We start from the raw sequence: 16,319 nt of genomic DNA on the forward strand, positions 1-16,319 counted from the left end.
GCAGGGTCTGTGGGGGCCAAGCACCACAATAGCAGAAAAACTAACTTGGGATGGCAAATTGCTGTCTGAGCCTGCAGCTATGTGAAGGGTTCTTCCACCGCTAGCTACATTAAGGGCCACCACTGAGGTTAGTTCAAACAAAACCAGTTTCTCCTCCCTTGGTTTTCACACCTCAACTGCTAGAACAGGGCCTCATCCTCCCTGACTGAACTAACCTCGTTATCTCTAGCTTGCTTGCTTATGTAGTGGAAATTTCCACTACATGCATCTGATGAAGTGGGTAGTCACTCACAAAAACTCATGCTCCAAAATGTCTGTTAGTCTAGAAGGTGCCACAGGCTTCTTTGCTGCTTTTACAGACCCAGACTAACACGGCTACCCCTCTGATACTCTCATCAGAGCCAAATCTTGCTGTTCTCACACAAGCAGCTTCCCACCTGAAATCACTAGGACCATGGACTGCATAAGGATGGCAGACTACAATAACTTCAGAAGCTCAGAATACTTTGAAAAATGTATCATTTTATTTGTACACTTAGAAAGTTGTACATAGAAACTTATAATACAGTCCTGCAAGTTACTTGTTGCTTAAAGAACTGCCAGCAAGAGGAGAGGGTATTATTTTATCAACTGATCATCAGGAAGATAGAGCAATAAACAAAAACACAGGAGAAAAATTAAAAAAGTTAATGAACTCTTATCCCCCCCACATACAAATTTTATAAATACAAAACAAATTCACAAATTACTTTGAATGCTAAATAAATATCTACTTAATAAACTCGGACTGAATACCTCCAGCCAGCACTGGTACAGTACTTGAAAGGATATGCAATTGTACTCATTCATGTGTAGTGTTGAAAAGGTGTACTCAGAGTTTCAGACATTTACACAGTTTCTTCAACTGTGCTACAGTAGAAGATTTTGTCTGAGTTGATAAAGTCCTCATAATACCACAGCTCCTAGAAAATCTAGAGGATAAAACAAGGTCATATGGTGCAGAAAAAATATTTCTGAAAGATATTTGGACACATGAATGTCTTAAAAATGTACAAAACCTCTGTAAACCAGTACTGTATCCAATACATCCGTCAAAGTTATTAGACACTGAATAAAACTGTAGCAAAGGTAATCTTTCCTACATTCTCCTGAGTGCTTAATATTAAATTGAGAATATAGTGCAGGCCACACTTCAAGGTGGTTAAACTGGTGTTATTGCTTTATACAGATATGACGACTGCATGATTTAATGTTTCATTTTCATGAATATAAAGATTCCCTCAAAAAAAATCCTTTGGAAGGAAGAGGTTAAATTCGTGACTTCTTTGCAGCTGGAGCAGCATGGTCCACATTACCAGATGCAACAGGGAGTCCAAGCTTTTGAGCCTGAATGTGGAAAAAAGCCTGAAGTCTAATTCCAGCTTTTGCTTCACTTGTATTACGAGGGTTATACTCAAAGCAGTTCGAAAACATCAATTCAATGTCTTCAATGAATTCAGCTGGTAAATAAAAATTAAAGAAATGAGTTTAGTGCATTTGCCAGGTCACCATAGATAATAGTACGAGTAAAGCATACTGTTACGGCACTACAGAATTCAGTAGGATGATGCCCTTCACAAAGACAGTTGCTAACAAAGATCTTCACCAATAAATAGGGTGAATTTAGTGCATATGTATAGTGTCAGATTAACAACCCTACAGTCAGAATCCTCTGTCTTCAAGCAACAGAAATGGAAGTTTTCTGGTATGTATCCCATCAATGTGCCACAACCCTATTTAACGGGTACCATCTCTAAGGCTTGAGAAGGTAATTGAAACTCCATGACCATTCACTTTAGTTATGTTTCACCTGCATTAGCAGTACAACTACTAACACAATCACTACACTGAAAAAAGCAGTTCATACATTTTTAAGAATGTTTTTTTGAAGAAATACAAGTTTTCAAATCCTCCCATTCCAGCTCTGCTTCTTTAAGGGGCTAAGACTTCTAATCATAAAGAACAGATCACAGGATTAATTACTTCAGTAAATAGTACTTACATGCTAATTTGTATTCACATTTATTCACTTTTTCACGGATTATATTTAAGGCAATAGGTTTTTTGATAATATCGTAGTAGTCTGGTACCTAAAAAAAAAAAATATTCACTTTATTTTATTTACTATTCATTTTATTATGTAAAAATATACATAAACTTAAATTCAATTCATAATAATTAGGTGTTAAGATATACACAGAAAGCCCCAAATTTACTTGGACTTTCTACTGTTACAGCGGAAAGACTCTTAACAGGCCCTTTATTGACAACCAGCATTTACTGAAATTCAACTATTAATTTCTTGACGTAGTTTTAAAGTTGTTCAAGCAAGAGACCACAAAATATAAAACAAATCAATAATGCATTCAGAGAAGTTAAAGAAATTGGGCAAAGAACCCCAAGCATAAATATCTGATGGAGGAATTTTTAAGAAAAAAGAGTGGCTTAATTTATGAGCTTTACACTTGTGTTGGAGCTGTTCAAACTTGCTAAGATGCAAAAATAATTTATATTACATAATATTATGTATTATACAATGCTAGACTATACTGGAATAGGCTTCCAAGGGAGATTGTAGAATCCCCATCATTGGAGAATTTTAAAAACAGCTTATAGACGCATAAGGTCAGAAGGGACCATTATGATCATCTAGTCTGACCTCCTGCACAACACAGGCCACAGAATCTCACTCACCCACTCCTGTAACAAACCCCTAACCTATGTCTGAGTTATTGAAGTCCTCAAATCGTGGTTTGAAGACCTCAAGGTGCAGAGAATCCTCCAGCAAGTGACCCGTGCCCCACGCTGCAGAGGAAGGCAAAAAACCTCCAGGGCTCATGGGTCATATCGAATAGCAGATCTTTCCAGGCAGTTGCTCCCAACTCCTGCTATCATGTTATGGTGCCTAAGGCCTTGGAGTGAAGCCAGCCATGGCTTTAAATGCAGCCTCACTGGGACACCAGGTTTCACGTCTAGGCATCTTGCTGCCTGATAACTAAGGTAGCAACTGTGGGAAGAGGCTGCAGACTCCATGAGACCCTATGCTCCTCCTGAGGTTGGGCAGACACACTGCAGGCCCACTCCTGACTCCCAACAAACCCACAAGACCCCATTGATTCTTGGACAAACACTAGTCAGGCAGGGATGGTTTACTTAATGCTGCCTCAGTGCTGGGGACCTCCTGAGGTCCCTGCCAGCCCTACATTTCTATAGTTCTACGGTATCTCCAAACAATTTTCATTTTGTTGTAGTACTTATTTTTATATTACAAGCCCCTTGTTGCTGAGGGATGGCTATTTTCACTCTATTAGTCCTTTCATACTTTGTTTGAAGGGTAGGAGACACTGCAGATTTCTACGTGGCATATATAGGATAGACTGTATACAGATGCCAGACAATGAGAGAGCAGCCGCTCAGTCAATCACTCAGAGTTAGTCAAAATAAGAGATGCATACAGGATTAAAGCAAAGGGGAGGAGGATTAGTGAACCCAGCTGCTGATCATTTGGCTCACAAACCTTGAATTCTGTGCAAGCACACATTCCAAGGTCCCCATCCCCCAAATCAGACTAGAAGACATTTTTAAAGGGTGTCTTGTTTATGGAACAATTTGGATCCCAAATTTGGTTGTCTGACAAGAAAACCCAGAAACATACATATACATTTTAAGCCAGATATAATTTGGCTATGGGCTCTCTTCTGAACCTACATCTTGGGGTGCAACTTGCTAGCGAATTTGCAGGAGGAATTAGCAGTGAAGAAGGCCAGGTGGGTAAAATCATCCATTCCTTGGCATTTATAAAGAGAGTGATCATTAAGTGCATCCAGGATTTGTAAATACAGGTCAGCACACTGACAGGCAGCAAGTAATTACATTCATCTGTTCTGGCACTACACAGACAATTAAAAGTGTACTTGGCTGTGGATTTTTGTTTTTCAAATAATAGAAGGGACTTTTTTTCCAGTGCTTTGCTTAGTCTAGTTTGAATGTATCTGCAATGGAGCTTCTACCACTTTCTTCTGAAGGTCACGATTAATATAGCTCCCCATCCAGAAGCTTTTCTCAAATTCAGGCAGAGATTTTCTTATTTTAATCCCATTACTCCAAGATATTGCCCTCCCCACATGTTCCTGATCTAAGTAACTCCTCTCTTTGACGTTTATACCCTTCATTCATGTGTGTAGATGGTTATAACGTCCGTGCCAACCCACTTCTCTAAGATAGAGATTTCCCCCCTTAAATCTTAAAATCACTCCTTCCAGCTGCCTAATAATTCCTGCTCTCGTCAGTTTCAATTCTCAAGTTTTTGTATAAAAAGTTGGTCAGACATGAACAAAAATTCCAAATCTGGTAATACCAAAGTAACCCCCAGGCACCAGGAGCAGCTGCAATGTGATTGAGGAAAACAGGCATTCTGTAATGCTAGTATAGCCTAACCATTCTTCTGTACTAGCCAATGGGATTTTCAGGGAAATGCATACCTGGACTTTGGAAACCAGTTTCATGAACGGCCAACTGTCGTCATGTCGTACCAGTTCCACAACAAGTTGTTCAAAAGCTGACAGTTCATGGACTCCACCCTGGCGACCCGAACTCCTCCTGTTCAATGAGGTGTGAGGAGATGAATCTGAAAAATAGATCACAAAACTACTGACAAAAAGTAAGAAAATGGCACACTAATATTAAGTATTTAATAAAACATGAAAACACTGGATGTGTAACATACCAACAAGAGCTAATGGGATGTAGGGGACGGGAAGTACAAGATCAGGAAGGGCTCTCTCGCAGTCTAGTTTGTTCAGCAAAGGGTGGAAAATTTCTCTCACGCCCACCTCCACCCTGTTTTAAATGCACGTGCACTCGCAGTACTTCTGGTAAGCTTTATTTTGCCTGGCTATCCCATCCTGTGGACTTTATTCATAGCAAGCAGGGGTGGATTTGAAAAACTAAGTTTGGCAAATGAGGCAGGAACTCTGTGGATTTTACTACTTAATTTCTTCTTCCAGAGTATAAAGAAAGCAGATGGATGTGTGGCTCATAAGGGCAATAAAAGACCGAAGCATTTGCGTTCTCTTTCTCTCTCATACTACTCACTCACTTTGGGAGTCAATTTGTGTGGCAATTTACAGCTAAATATCATATAGAAGATTGATAATGAAGATTCTGTAAACAATGTTTAATCACAGAAATGGAAGGCTGGAGGGGAACTTGTGAGGTCATTTAGTCCATCCCCCATGCGGAGGTAGGACCAATTACATCTGCACCATCCCTGTCTCACCTGTTCTTAAAAGCCTCCAATGATGGGGAGTCTACAACCTCCCAGGGAACCCAATTCCAGAACGTAACTATCATTATAGTTAGAAAGGATTTCTTAATATTGAACCTAAATCTCCCTTGCTGCAGATTAAGCCCTTTACTTGTCCTACCTTCAGTGGACACTGAGAACAACTGTGCACCCTCCTCTTTGTAAAAGCTCTTAATATATTTAAAGACTGATGTTCCCCTTCAGTCTTTTCTCAAGACTAAACATACCCAACTTTTAAAAATCTTCTCTCATAGGTCAGGTTTTCTAAATCCTTTATCGTTTTTGTTGCTCTCCTCTGGGCTCTCCCAATTTGTCCACATCTTTCCTAAAGCTTGTACAGCTGAAGCCCCACCAATGCCGAGTAGAGTGGAACAATAACATCCCGTATCTTATGTATGACACTCCTGTTAATACACTCCATTTTGTAGTTGTACATTGGTTTTTCTTTCCTAAGTGAAGTACTTGTCTTTATTTAATTTCATCTTGTTGATTTCACACCAGTTCTCCAATTTGTCGAGGTCACTTTGAATTCTAACTCTGTCCTCCAAAGCGCTTGAAATCCCTCCCAGTTTGGTGTCATCTGCAAATTTTATAAGCACACTTTCCATTCCATTATCCAAGTCATTACTGAAAATATTGACTAGTACAGGACCCAGAACTGACCCCCGTGGGACTCCATTAGATAGATCTTCCCAGTTTGACAGTGAACCATTGATAGCTACTCTTTATGTACAATCTTTCAATCAGCTGTACACCTCCCTTACAGTAATTTCATCTGGACCACATTTCTCTAGTTAGTTTATGAGAATTACATGTAGGGCTATCAAAATCTTTACTAAAATCAATATAAGTCTACCTACTGCTTAACCCTGAGTCCCCTATCCAGGAGGTCAGTAACCCCGTCAAATAAGGAAATGAGGTTTGACATGATTTGTTCTTCACAAATCCATGTTGGCTATTTCTGATCACCTATTATCCTCTACATACTTGCAATCTGATTGTTTAATAATTTGTTCCAGTATCTTTCCAGGTATCAAAATTAGGCTGATTAGTCTATAATTCCCCTCTGTGTTCACCCTTTTAAAGAGATAAATACTGTCTTTGCCCTTTTCTAGTCCTCTGGGACTTCAGCTCTCCTCCACGAGTTCTCGAAGAAACTGCAAATGGTTCCAACTAGTTCATTAAGTAACCTAGGGTAAATTTCAGCAGGCCCTAATGACTTGAATAATTATTATGTAGCCTGCTCCTTCCCTGTTCTGGCTTATGTTCCTTCTCCCTTGTTGTTAATTAATATTAATTGTGTTAAGTATCAAGTCACAACTATTTTTTTTTTTTTTTTTTTTTTTTTTTTAAAAGACTGACACAAAATAGGCATTTAAACACCTTGGTGTTCTTGGTGTTGTCCATTATTAGCTCTGTCTGACCACTATGCAGAGGACCTACACTCTCTTTTGTGTCTCTCTTGTCTATGTAGGGCACATCCAATACAACCTATATAGCCACTTAACCTCGGACTCATTCTGCTGTAGCGAGAAACACAAACAATCTAGGTAATTTTCTAACTGGTTTTGTCCTTCGCAGGTAGAAGTTGGGGAATGAAGTCTTCTCTCCAGACACACGCTGCTTCAGGGAGAGAGGGAACACAGGTAAGTCTATTGATTGTTTCATGTGAAACGCCAAAACTACTTTGGGGTGAATTTTAGAGTAATAAAGAGACTTTGTCCTTATGAAATATAGTGTATGGCAGATCTGCCATTAGAATTCCTAGCTCACCTGTGCTTCTGGCTGAGGTGATAGCCATAAGGACTGCAACTTCCATTGATAAGTGAGCTACAGAAGCTAATAGTTCTAAGGGAGGCTTAATGAGTACTGAAAGTACAAGATTTTAGTCCTAACGAGGAGTAGGTTTCCTTAGTGGTGGGAAACTTCTAATTAGACCCTTTAAGAATCTGGTAGTCAGAGAGTGAAAACTGAATAGCCACCAGAGGGTAGATAGCATGCACTTATTGCTGCCAGGTAGACTTGTATAGAACTGAGGGAAAGCCCAGCTATTCCCCTCATTTTGGACTATCTGCTGACTCAAGAGAGATAAGTTTCTTCTGTGCCCAGATGGAAAAATGCTTCCACTTGGCTGAACAGCATTTTCTAGTGGAGTCCTTTCTACTGTTAATAAGGATCATTTATACATCTCCAGAGCACTAATATGCCAAAAACCAAGCCATAAGATAAAACATGTAAGGGTTGAGATGCTTGATCCTGTCCTTCTCCTGAGCCAAGAGATCACAAAAGGACTAGATGGTGATCGGAGAACTAGGTAACAGTCTGAGATTTGGGAACCAAAATTGTCTGGGTCAGTTGGAGGGCAATGAGGATGACTTGTGCTCTGTCCTGATTAAATTTTCTGTAAGAACTGAGGTAGGAGCAGCAAAGGAGGAAAGGCATAGCTCAGATGATCTGACCAGGTGAGAAAAAGATCACCACCCTGAGAGCATAGTCCTAGAGCTCCAAGTATATGTTGCATTTCTTGTTTGTTTGGGAAGCGAATAGATCCCAGTTGCTGGTCTCCTACTGAGTGAAGATGCTATTTATGGCTGAATCATGCAATTCCCACTCGTGCAATCCCCCCCATTGATAGCAAAATGCCTGCAGAGAGTGTCCGGCAACCCATTCTGAGGCTGTCAACAGGGTAATTCAATTCCTGATACACCAGTTCCACAGGGTGACTGCTTCTACACACAGGGGGATTGATCGTACCCCTCCCATCCCCGGCTTGTTGATGTAAAAGACAGTTGCCATGTTGTCTGACATTATCAGAACATAGTGGGACTGGAGGAGTTGGAGAAAAATCTTGCAAGCTTCTCAGGCTGCCTGGCATTCCAGAAGGTTGATGTGCGTCCTGGTCTCTTGAGAGGTCCAATTGCCCTGCACCATATGGTTGTGCAAGTGGGCTCTCCAGCCAAAGGTAAGTGTCTATAAATGATCATCTTGTTTGGAAAGGATGGTAGGAAGGGGATGCCCACACATGTGATAAGGAACCTTCCACCATATCAGGAAAGATGTTAATTTGGAAAGAATTGTTAGCATGGTATTCATACTGTGGTTGGTTGGTGAATAATTGTCTGAGGCCACACTTGAAGGCTATGTAGGTAGAGTGTGACAAATGGGATTGTGACAGATTCAGACCAGGTGCCAGCTCATGCCAGAGCCCCAGGCCAATTCACTTGTATATTAGTATAGATCAAAGTGATAAATATATGAGGAGAGTGCACTTGGTGTTTACAGTTAATGAAAACAAGTGAGATGTTACTGGCATTGTTTTCACTTATGTGTGTCCCATTATAATGTAGTAACAAACATTTACATTGTGTATATCCCTGCAACTAAGTAACCTATCAAATAAGAAGCCTTGTAGAAAGTAAATTAAAAGTGCTCATTTCCAAATAAGTGGTCTGTGTGTGTGATGACTGAAGGTCAAAGGCCCAAAATGGATTCCTCACTTTCTGGCAAAGCCTATATGGGTAGTAACACTACCAGCTTGTTTTCTGTGTGAAGCTGTAAGTAAGGATTCAATGAAGGATCCTGCATCTCTGGACTTTTACAGGGAAGTGCATTAGAAGAAAGGAGAGACCCTCAGAAACAATTTAGGTATCCTGAAATCTCAGCTTCCGAATAAAGCAGTTGAGATAACGGAAATTAAGGACAAGTCTCCAACCCCCCATTTTTTAGGAACGACAGTGTAAAAACCCGTCCATTGGTGCTGAAGCTCTATTGCTTCTTGTTGGAAGAGGGATTCCACTCTTCTTGCTTGAGAATCCCCTCATAAGAATGGCCCCTAAAGAGGAACAGGGATGGGGATTTTGGAGGAGGTAGGGACATAAACTCTATATAGCTGTAATGGAAGATATTTAATATCCACTTGACTGTTATGGCAGTTCAGTTGTGGAAACAAGGTGTGAAATTACCACTGAAAAGTATCTGAGGGTAGGGCAGTGGTGGCATCATAAATAGTTTACATCTCTTGAGCTCCCGTCAAAAATATCTTTTCAGTAGGGGATTGGAGTGAGATGGTGCTGTAGGCATGGGAGGTGCTGGGAAACAAGACTCCTCTACTCTTTGTGCCCTCCTTGTAGGAGACAAGACCACTGGTGATAAAACCATTGAAATGCCAGTCTAGGTTTGTAAGGCTGCCTGAGATACTTTAAAGGACTCTTGGCTCCAAAAGGAAGTATGTAAAGATTCGTCTGTCTTTGAAAAAAAATGGACATTATCAAAAAGGTAAATCCTTCACCATGTTTTGAACCTCCATGAAAAACCCCAAAGAATGCAATCATGACTCATGGTTTAGGTTAAGTTTTTGTCTGGATTATTTTTAGTAAAAAGTCATTGACAGGTCGCAGTCAATAAACAGTAATTCACAGAAGCCCACGCCCTGCCACCCAGAGCTCATCCTGCTGTGCAGGGTTGAAGTTCCAGAGGTCATAAAAAAAAAAAAAATCAAAAAAAATCATGGAATCCATGACAGACTTGTAGCCTTACTTATGGTGCATCACAATGGCCTGTCTGCTGCACCAACTGCTGATTCAGAAGTGCAGTTCTGGCCACCAACTTACCCTCTTCAGTCAGAGCCTGGAAATAAGCTCTGTTCTGCTGCGAGTCTGTGAATTCTGAATAAGACAGTCATACTTAGCCAACAGCACCTGATCATGTGCTATTCTGAAATGAAGGCTAGTGGATGTTGGGAAGAAAGGTTTTCACAAGTCAGATGTTTGGGCTTCTTGTCAGGAGTAGATTTAGTATGATGTTGTCTAGATCAGTGGTTCTCAAACTTATTTAAATGTGCTCCCCCTCTTTGTGTCTCTAGTAGTTTATGCCCCTGCGCCACACAAATACATATACAACCCGCCCCCACAACATGCAGCTCTTACTAAATACTAAACAGCAAGGCATTGCTTCAAACATAGCCAACAATCCATTGTAATAAGAGCAAAAGCAAAACTGTGATTGTGACTGATGCTTACAATTAAATGGATTAATGTACAGATGGCAACGACTTAGTATAATGCTATGGAAGATTAACAGAAATCCATCAAAATGAACCACCATCTAGAGCACAGTTGGTCCCCAAACCGTGGGGCACGCCTCCCTAGGGAGGCGTGAGGGAAAGTTCGGGGTTGGGGGGGTGGTGTGGCAGGGCCTGGGCCAGCCGCCATGAGGGATGGGGAGGGGTGGGAGTACCACCCAGCTCAGCTCTGCCCCCAGCTGTGGTCATGCACCAGACTCCACTCCCAGCCTTGGGCCACGACTGCACCCCAGTAGTGGCTCTGGACTGCGGCTCCATTCCTGGCCCTGGCGGGAGAGGAGGGCATAGACAGGGATAAGGGAGGGCATGACCCTGAAAAGTCTGAGGATCAGTGATCTAGAATCAAATGTACAACGCCTCCTGAGGACCTGATATGTCTGGAGGAATCAGCTTTGCTAGTTATTCGTTGCTGTGGGTAAAATGTGTACAGTAAATCCCACCCCCCCCAAAGCTTCTCACATACCCAAAGAATACATTCTGCCCCTAGTTTGAGAACCTCCGCTCTATACTAATATTCCAGTCATGAGGTTTATCTCACCAAGTCTCTGTGATGCATGTTACATCATGATTTTGCTTATGTACAAAGACTTTCAGTTCTTCCTATTTACTCCCCATACTTCTTGCATTTCTATACTTACATACAAGATGTTGAGATTCCCCCCATTGTTTTCCCTCTTCCCTATGAACCTATTGTAATTTTCTATTCCCCACCCCCAACTTCCAGCCCTCTCTCAAGATCACCTTTCATACTTACCTGCAGGGTTTTGTCACCCTGCCTCCTTTTAACCTAGTTTAAAGCCCCCCTTATTATGTTGGTGAGTAAGCACCTCAAGATGCTCTCTCTCTTCTTCATCAGGGGAAGGAGGACTGCTGTGGACGCTAACAGCATCCCACCATGGTCAAGGAAGCCAAAACCCTTCTCTCAACAACATCTGTGCAGCCAGGCACTCATCTCCAGGATGCGTCTATCCCTGCCCAAACCCCTATCCTCAACCAGTAGGATTGATGAGAATACCACGTTCACCCTCATTCCCAGAGCCCTGTTGTAATCACTGCTAATCTGCTCATGGTCATACCCTGGCAGTATGACCACCAGCTTTCATTCTGGGAGACCCAGTTTCAATACAGTAGCCCCCAAACACAATTCACAGTTTGGTTTAGTCCCATCTGTATATCAAGGTATATCTGAACTGTGCTACAGCCTTGCTGGAATACAGTACAAAGTCAGTAGTGACCTAATGAAGATTATGTCCAGGCACATTAGGATAAAAGAGGCGGAATCTAGTAAGCTCTGTATAAAAATATACCTTTTAAAAGTGTATGTATAACCAAGAAAACAGTTTAACCCTCCCCCCGCCCAAACAGCAATTCATACATAGATGCTCTATATAAGCCTTTATCTACTATAGGGTTATAGCAGAGGCCTTTCTTACTGTCTGAGCTACCATTTTTTCATCCTACAAATACAACTAATTCAGAGAACAGTTACTCTGCTTTCTGATCAGGAAGGACTAGCAGAATATTAGCAATTCTTAGCTACAGGATGAGCAGAGACATCTAATGGTGAAGGTCTGAAATGGTGCATTTTTTACTGCCACTCTTGCTAATTTGCAGTCTTCTATCACATACCAGGTCTTTCGTGGCATTATGGCTTTCCATATATTGTCTCATTAAGTGTTTTGGGTTGTCTCTCCAAACATTATCAGTGTACATTTTTCTAGGCTGAATCTCTCTTTTATTTGTTACTCATATTCATAACTTCATTGTCCCATTATTTCTGGGTCCTCCATGGTTTTCTTGATAGTTATTATTAGGATTTGCTTTACTGAAGATTTAGTATTTGCCTTTTAGCAGTTACATATGGAGTACACTCATGGTCAGTCTATCATCACTTCCAGATTTACAGTTCACTAACTAGAAAGCCCCCCACATTAAGTGAAAACACTAAATCAGGGGTCGGCAACCTATGGCACGCATGTCAAAAATGGCACGCGAGCCAATTTTTAATGGCATGGTGCAGCCTGCCCGGACTCTAGCATGCCATTAAAAATCCTGCCCAGCCTCGCCCACTCTCTGCTCCCCCTGCGGGAGCAGAAGCTTAGCTGTGTGCACGGGATGGGCAAATGGCCCCACTCTCCCGGCACTGCAAGCCGCGGGGTCCGTGCTCAGGGGCCAGAGCACCGGCCGAGCGCAGCAAGCTGCTGGCCCCTCCCCCGCCTTCTCCTCTCCCCTGGAGCCCTGCCGCTGCGTGCAGCGCTCTGGGGGTTGGGGGCTGTGTGATCCCGTGGGGTGGCGTTTGGCTCCGCGGGGAGGCAGACACGCTCCCTGCTCCACTGGAGCTCTGCCGCCGCCGCACGCAGCACTCTGAGGGCTGAGGCTGTGCTTTCCAGTGGGGCAGCGTGTGTGGCTCTGCGTAGAGCCTCAAGGTAAAGGGCCCAGGGCTGCGGGGGGTTGGATAAGGAGTGGGGGCAGTCAGGGGACAGGGAGCAGGGTAGGCTTGAATATTGGGGAGGGGGTCCCGGGGGGTGTTTAGGGGCGGGGATCTCTGGAGGGCAGTCAGGACGCAGGGGGGTTGATGGGGATGGGAGTCCTGGGGTTGTGAGGGGGCAGACGGATTGGATAGGGGTCAGGGCAGTCAGGGTGGGGGGGAGGTTCTCTGGAGGGTGGTCAGGGTACAAGGAGAAACTGAGGGGGGTTTTTGTATACGTTGGTGAGTTCTGGGGGGTCCTGTCAGGAGGCAGAGTGTGCAGCAGGTTGGCGCCAGGCAGGGGGTCGGGGGGGAGGTTGGATGGGTCAGGAGTTTTGGGGGTCCTGTTTTAGGGGCGGGGAGCTGGTTTGGATAGGCATGGGAGTTCCTGGGTTGGTCTGGGGATGGGGGTATGTGGTAAGAGGTGGCGTGCAGTCAGGGGACAGGGAGGGGATAGGGTCCAGTCGAGGGACAAGAACAAGGGGATGGCTTACAAATAAGGTGGGCGGGTCCGGGGGCAGTTAGCAGCTCGGTTCCCAATGCAGGACGGGTACTCGTAGTCAGGAGGAGAAGGAGGCAGCATGGGGTTTGGAGTTCTTATGGGGGGCAGTTCACCCAGCCCTCTCTCCCTGAACCCCCCCCCACACCACACCCTCTGCCTGAGCCCTGCACACCCCCAGGCGCCTTGCCCTGAGCCTGTATCTCCCTCTACTTACCCAAGCTCTCCTGCTTTGACTCCTGTTCATGCCTCCCCCCTCCCACCCTAGCCTTGGCACCCCCACCCCATACCAGATCCCCCCTGCCCTGACAACCTATGCCCCTTCCCACACTACCCAGCCCTGACTCCGCCCTTTGCCCCCAAGCCCCGGCACAGTCCTGGTGCTGAGTCTTGGGTTCTCTGGCTGACAGGACCGCTCCAGCGGGGCGCTGGCCGAGGCCCTCGCTCAGCCCTCTGCCAGCCTAGGTGAACAGAACTGCCGACCAGCAGCACGCTGAGCGGGCTGGGAGCGTTAGATCAACATTTTAATTTCATTTTAAATGCAGTTTCTTAAACATTTTGAAAACCTTGTTTATTTTACAATAAAAAACACTAGTTTAGTTATATAATATAATAGACATAGAGAGAGACCTTCTAAAAAACTTTAAAATGTATTACCAGCATGCAAAACCATAAATTAGAGTGAATAAGTGAAGACTCGGCACATTGCTTCTGAAAGGTTGCTGACCCCTGCACTAAATTAACACTTGTGCCATGGATCTGATCACTCAGTTTGACAGGTTAATTCAAAGTACTTAAGGATTAGTGACAGGAATTTGCAGTTGCAACTGGTTAATTTTCAATGGAACTGTCTTGTAGATCGTAAGAATTTTTCCATATAACCTGTTGTCAATAGGTACCTCAAAACCCTAACCTTCCCCCTCTCCACCATCTAAGGAGTTGCTTTAACTTTTTCTTAGCAAAGCTTTTCTAACCTGTGGATTGTCGTTTCCTGCCTCTTCTCTTAGATTCACTATCCTGAAGAGGAAACTTCTGTGTAGAAACTGGAGGAGATCTTCTAAGCCGTTCATATGAGTCTGTGGTGGCAACAATTCTGAAGCCAAGAGAAGGACTGTTGTCTGATGTACTATCTGCAGTCTTCCTTCCTCTGCGTCGTCTTCGAGGACTGAGTAATTCCACAAATACATCTGCTCGTAATGAGCCTTGACTCTGACGAGTGGTACGGCTGTTCAGTCTTAAAGAAGGTTTTGTTACTGATGGAGGGGCTGACTTTATCTTTCTTATCCCCCTTCCAGTAACTTTTGACGAAGATTCAGTTTGCTTAGGTGTATTCTGCTGACTCCGAGAAGCATATCTTCCACAGGCCTGACGCTGGCTGCTTCGATTTGAAAAGGGATTGTTGAGTTTAGCTGCTCTCATTTTTAATGGAAGTTTGACTTGTGGTCTTCCTTGTTTTGATGGGCTGTAAAATGTAAGTACATAGCAATATTGTACAAATCACTACTTCTAACTATTCTAAATTCCTACTCCCCTCTTCTCCTCAAGGATTCTAATTCAGTACCTAATTTCTGTTTAACAAGATAGAAAACTGCTAGTTGGATGCCAACTTCAGTGGAAGCCAGTCTTAAATATTGCTTTGCGGAGTTCTCTAAAATCAAATGCTCTGTGCAGTATGTAGTAAGAAGATTCTGATAAGCCTAGTCAACTCAACAGCTTGGTATTAGAAATGTGCTGCCTGGAGAGACCTCTGGGTTCTATTTTTTTAAACTGGCTCCTTGTTTCTTGAGGAAAGAGTTGTTGCTAATAATACACAGGAGTCCCATCCCCACATAAATAAGCTGCAGGGACGACAGGTTCTAACAAAGTCCTGTTCAGTCCTTGGGTCTTCTATAATGCCCTCACAAGGCAAGATCAAAATCAGAGAAGGGAGATCCAAGGGACACTATTTGGCAGTTGATGGTCCCATGGAAATGTATGTTTTCTCAAATGATTAAACCCCAACTTTTAGGGGATAGGATGTAATTCCTCTAATTCATACTCAATTGCAAATGACTATAGAGAAAAAGTGTTCCCTTGGTCACAAGCTCCCTTTAAGCTACATTCTTGATTTGTGACACGAATTCATCAGTTTATTGATTTTTTCAAATTGCACATTTACTTGGCCCTATTAAACATCCCTAGAATTCTCCCTTTGGAGAGAACCTTTTTGTTTTCTTTACTATCCAGTTCTCACCAGGTCCATCTATTCCCTTGAAACTCTCAGTATCTGAAATTTGGGAATTTAATTTTCTGAACAGCACCTCTCCCAAATATCAATATATCTTTGTGGCTTGAGAATGAGCAGACACTCCATAGTTAGTGACCGCAGGTGGTATTCTTTCACATACACATTAATAAGAGTGTATTTTCATCCCTAGGAGTGGATATTTATGCACGTAACTCCAATAAACCAAATGCTGAGGGCCAAAGTCACCACTGACCAAAGTGTCTGCAACTCTTTCAGTCAGTGAGCTCTTTGAGACAAGGACAACGTACTTCTGTCTTGTAGATTAAATGTGCTTAGTGCTCTACTAGAATAATATAGTGTTAAAAAGTAACAGTTCGTATGGCCCCTGACTTACCTCATTTCTTCCTCCTCTTGTGATTCATCTTCTTCCTCTTGTTCTTCCTCATAATCCTCCTCCTCACTTTGTCCCACTTCCTCATAGTAAGTCTCTTCCTCCTCTTCTTCAAACTGTTCTGAAGCCTCTTCATCACTTTCCATAGAAGGTCTCTGCCTAGAGGAGAGGCGTCTAGAACGTTGTTTTGGTCGGCACTCTGGACAAAACCAGTCTCCTTCAGGAATGGCCTGATAATATACACATATGCATTAGTGAAGTGCCATGGGTCTTAAGCCTTACCTGAATTCTAGATTTTCAAAAGCTTTTTC

The 16,319-nt window shown here is 43.0% G+C and overlaps 1 protein-coding gene across 5 annotated transcripts in view; it reads right to left on the minus strand.

Annotated features, from left to right (window-relative positions):
• Window positions 1–502: 502 nt before the first annotated feature.
• The window catches only part of BAZ1A (bromodomain adjacent to zinc finger domain 1A), a 127,669-nt gene continuing 111,852 nt past the window's right edge, over window positions 503–16,319 (minus strand). For 4 of the 5 annotated variants that reach the window (XM_032762846.2, XM_032762847.2, XM_075065508.1 and 1 more), the window contains 5 exons: window positions 16,012–16,238; window positions 14,365–14,852; window positions 4,521–4,666; window positions 2,042–2,129; window positions 503–1,499 (listed from right to left, as the gene is read on the minus strand). In XM_032762846.2, the coding sequence (XP_032618737.1) occupies window positions 1,309–1,499; window positions 2,042–2,129; window positions 4,521–4,666; window positions 14,365–14,852; window positions 16,012–16,238 (1,140 nt within the window). In that variant the 3' untranslated portion in view covers window positions 503–1,308. Of the gene's footprint in view, window positions 1,500–2,041; window positions 2,130–4,520; window positions 4,667–9,865; window positions 10,000–14,364; window positions 14,853–16,011; window positions 16,239–16,319 lie in introns of those variants that run through there. The other variant, XM_032762849.2, reaches the window with a different exon arrangement.

The sequence above is a fragment of the Chelonoidis abingdonii genome, chromosome 4, assembly GCF_003597395.2.
Source record: "Chelonoidis abingdonii isolate Lonesome George chromosome 4, CheloAbing_2.0, whole genome shotgun sequence".
NCBI lineage: Eukaryota > Metazoa > Chordata > Testudines > Testudinidae > Chelonoidis > Chelonoidis abingdonii.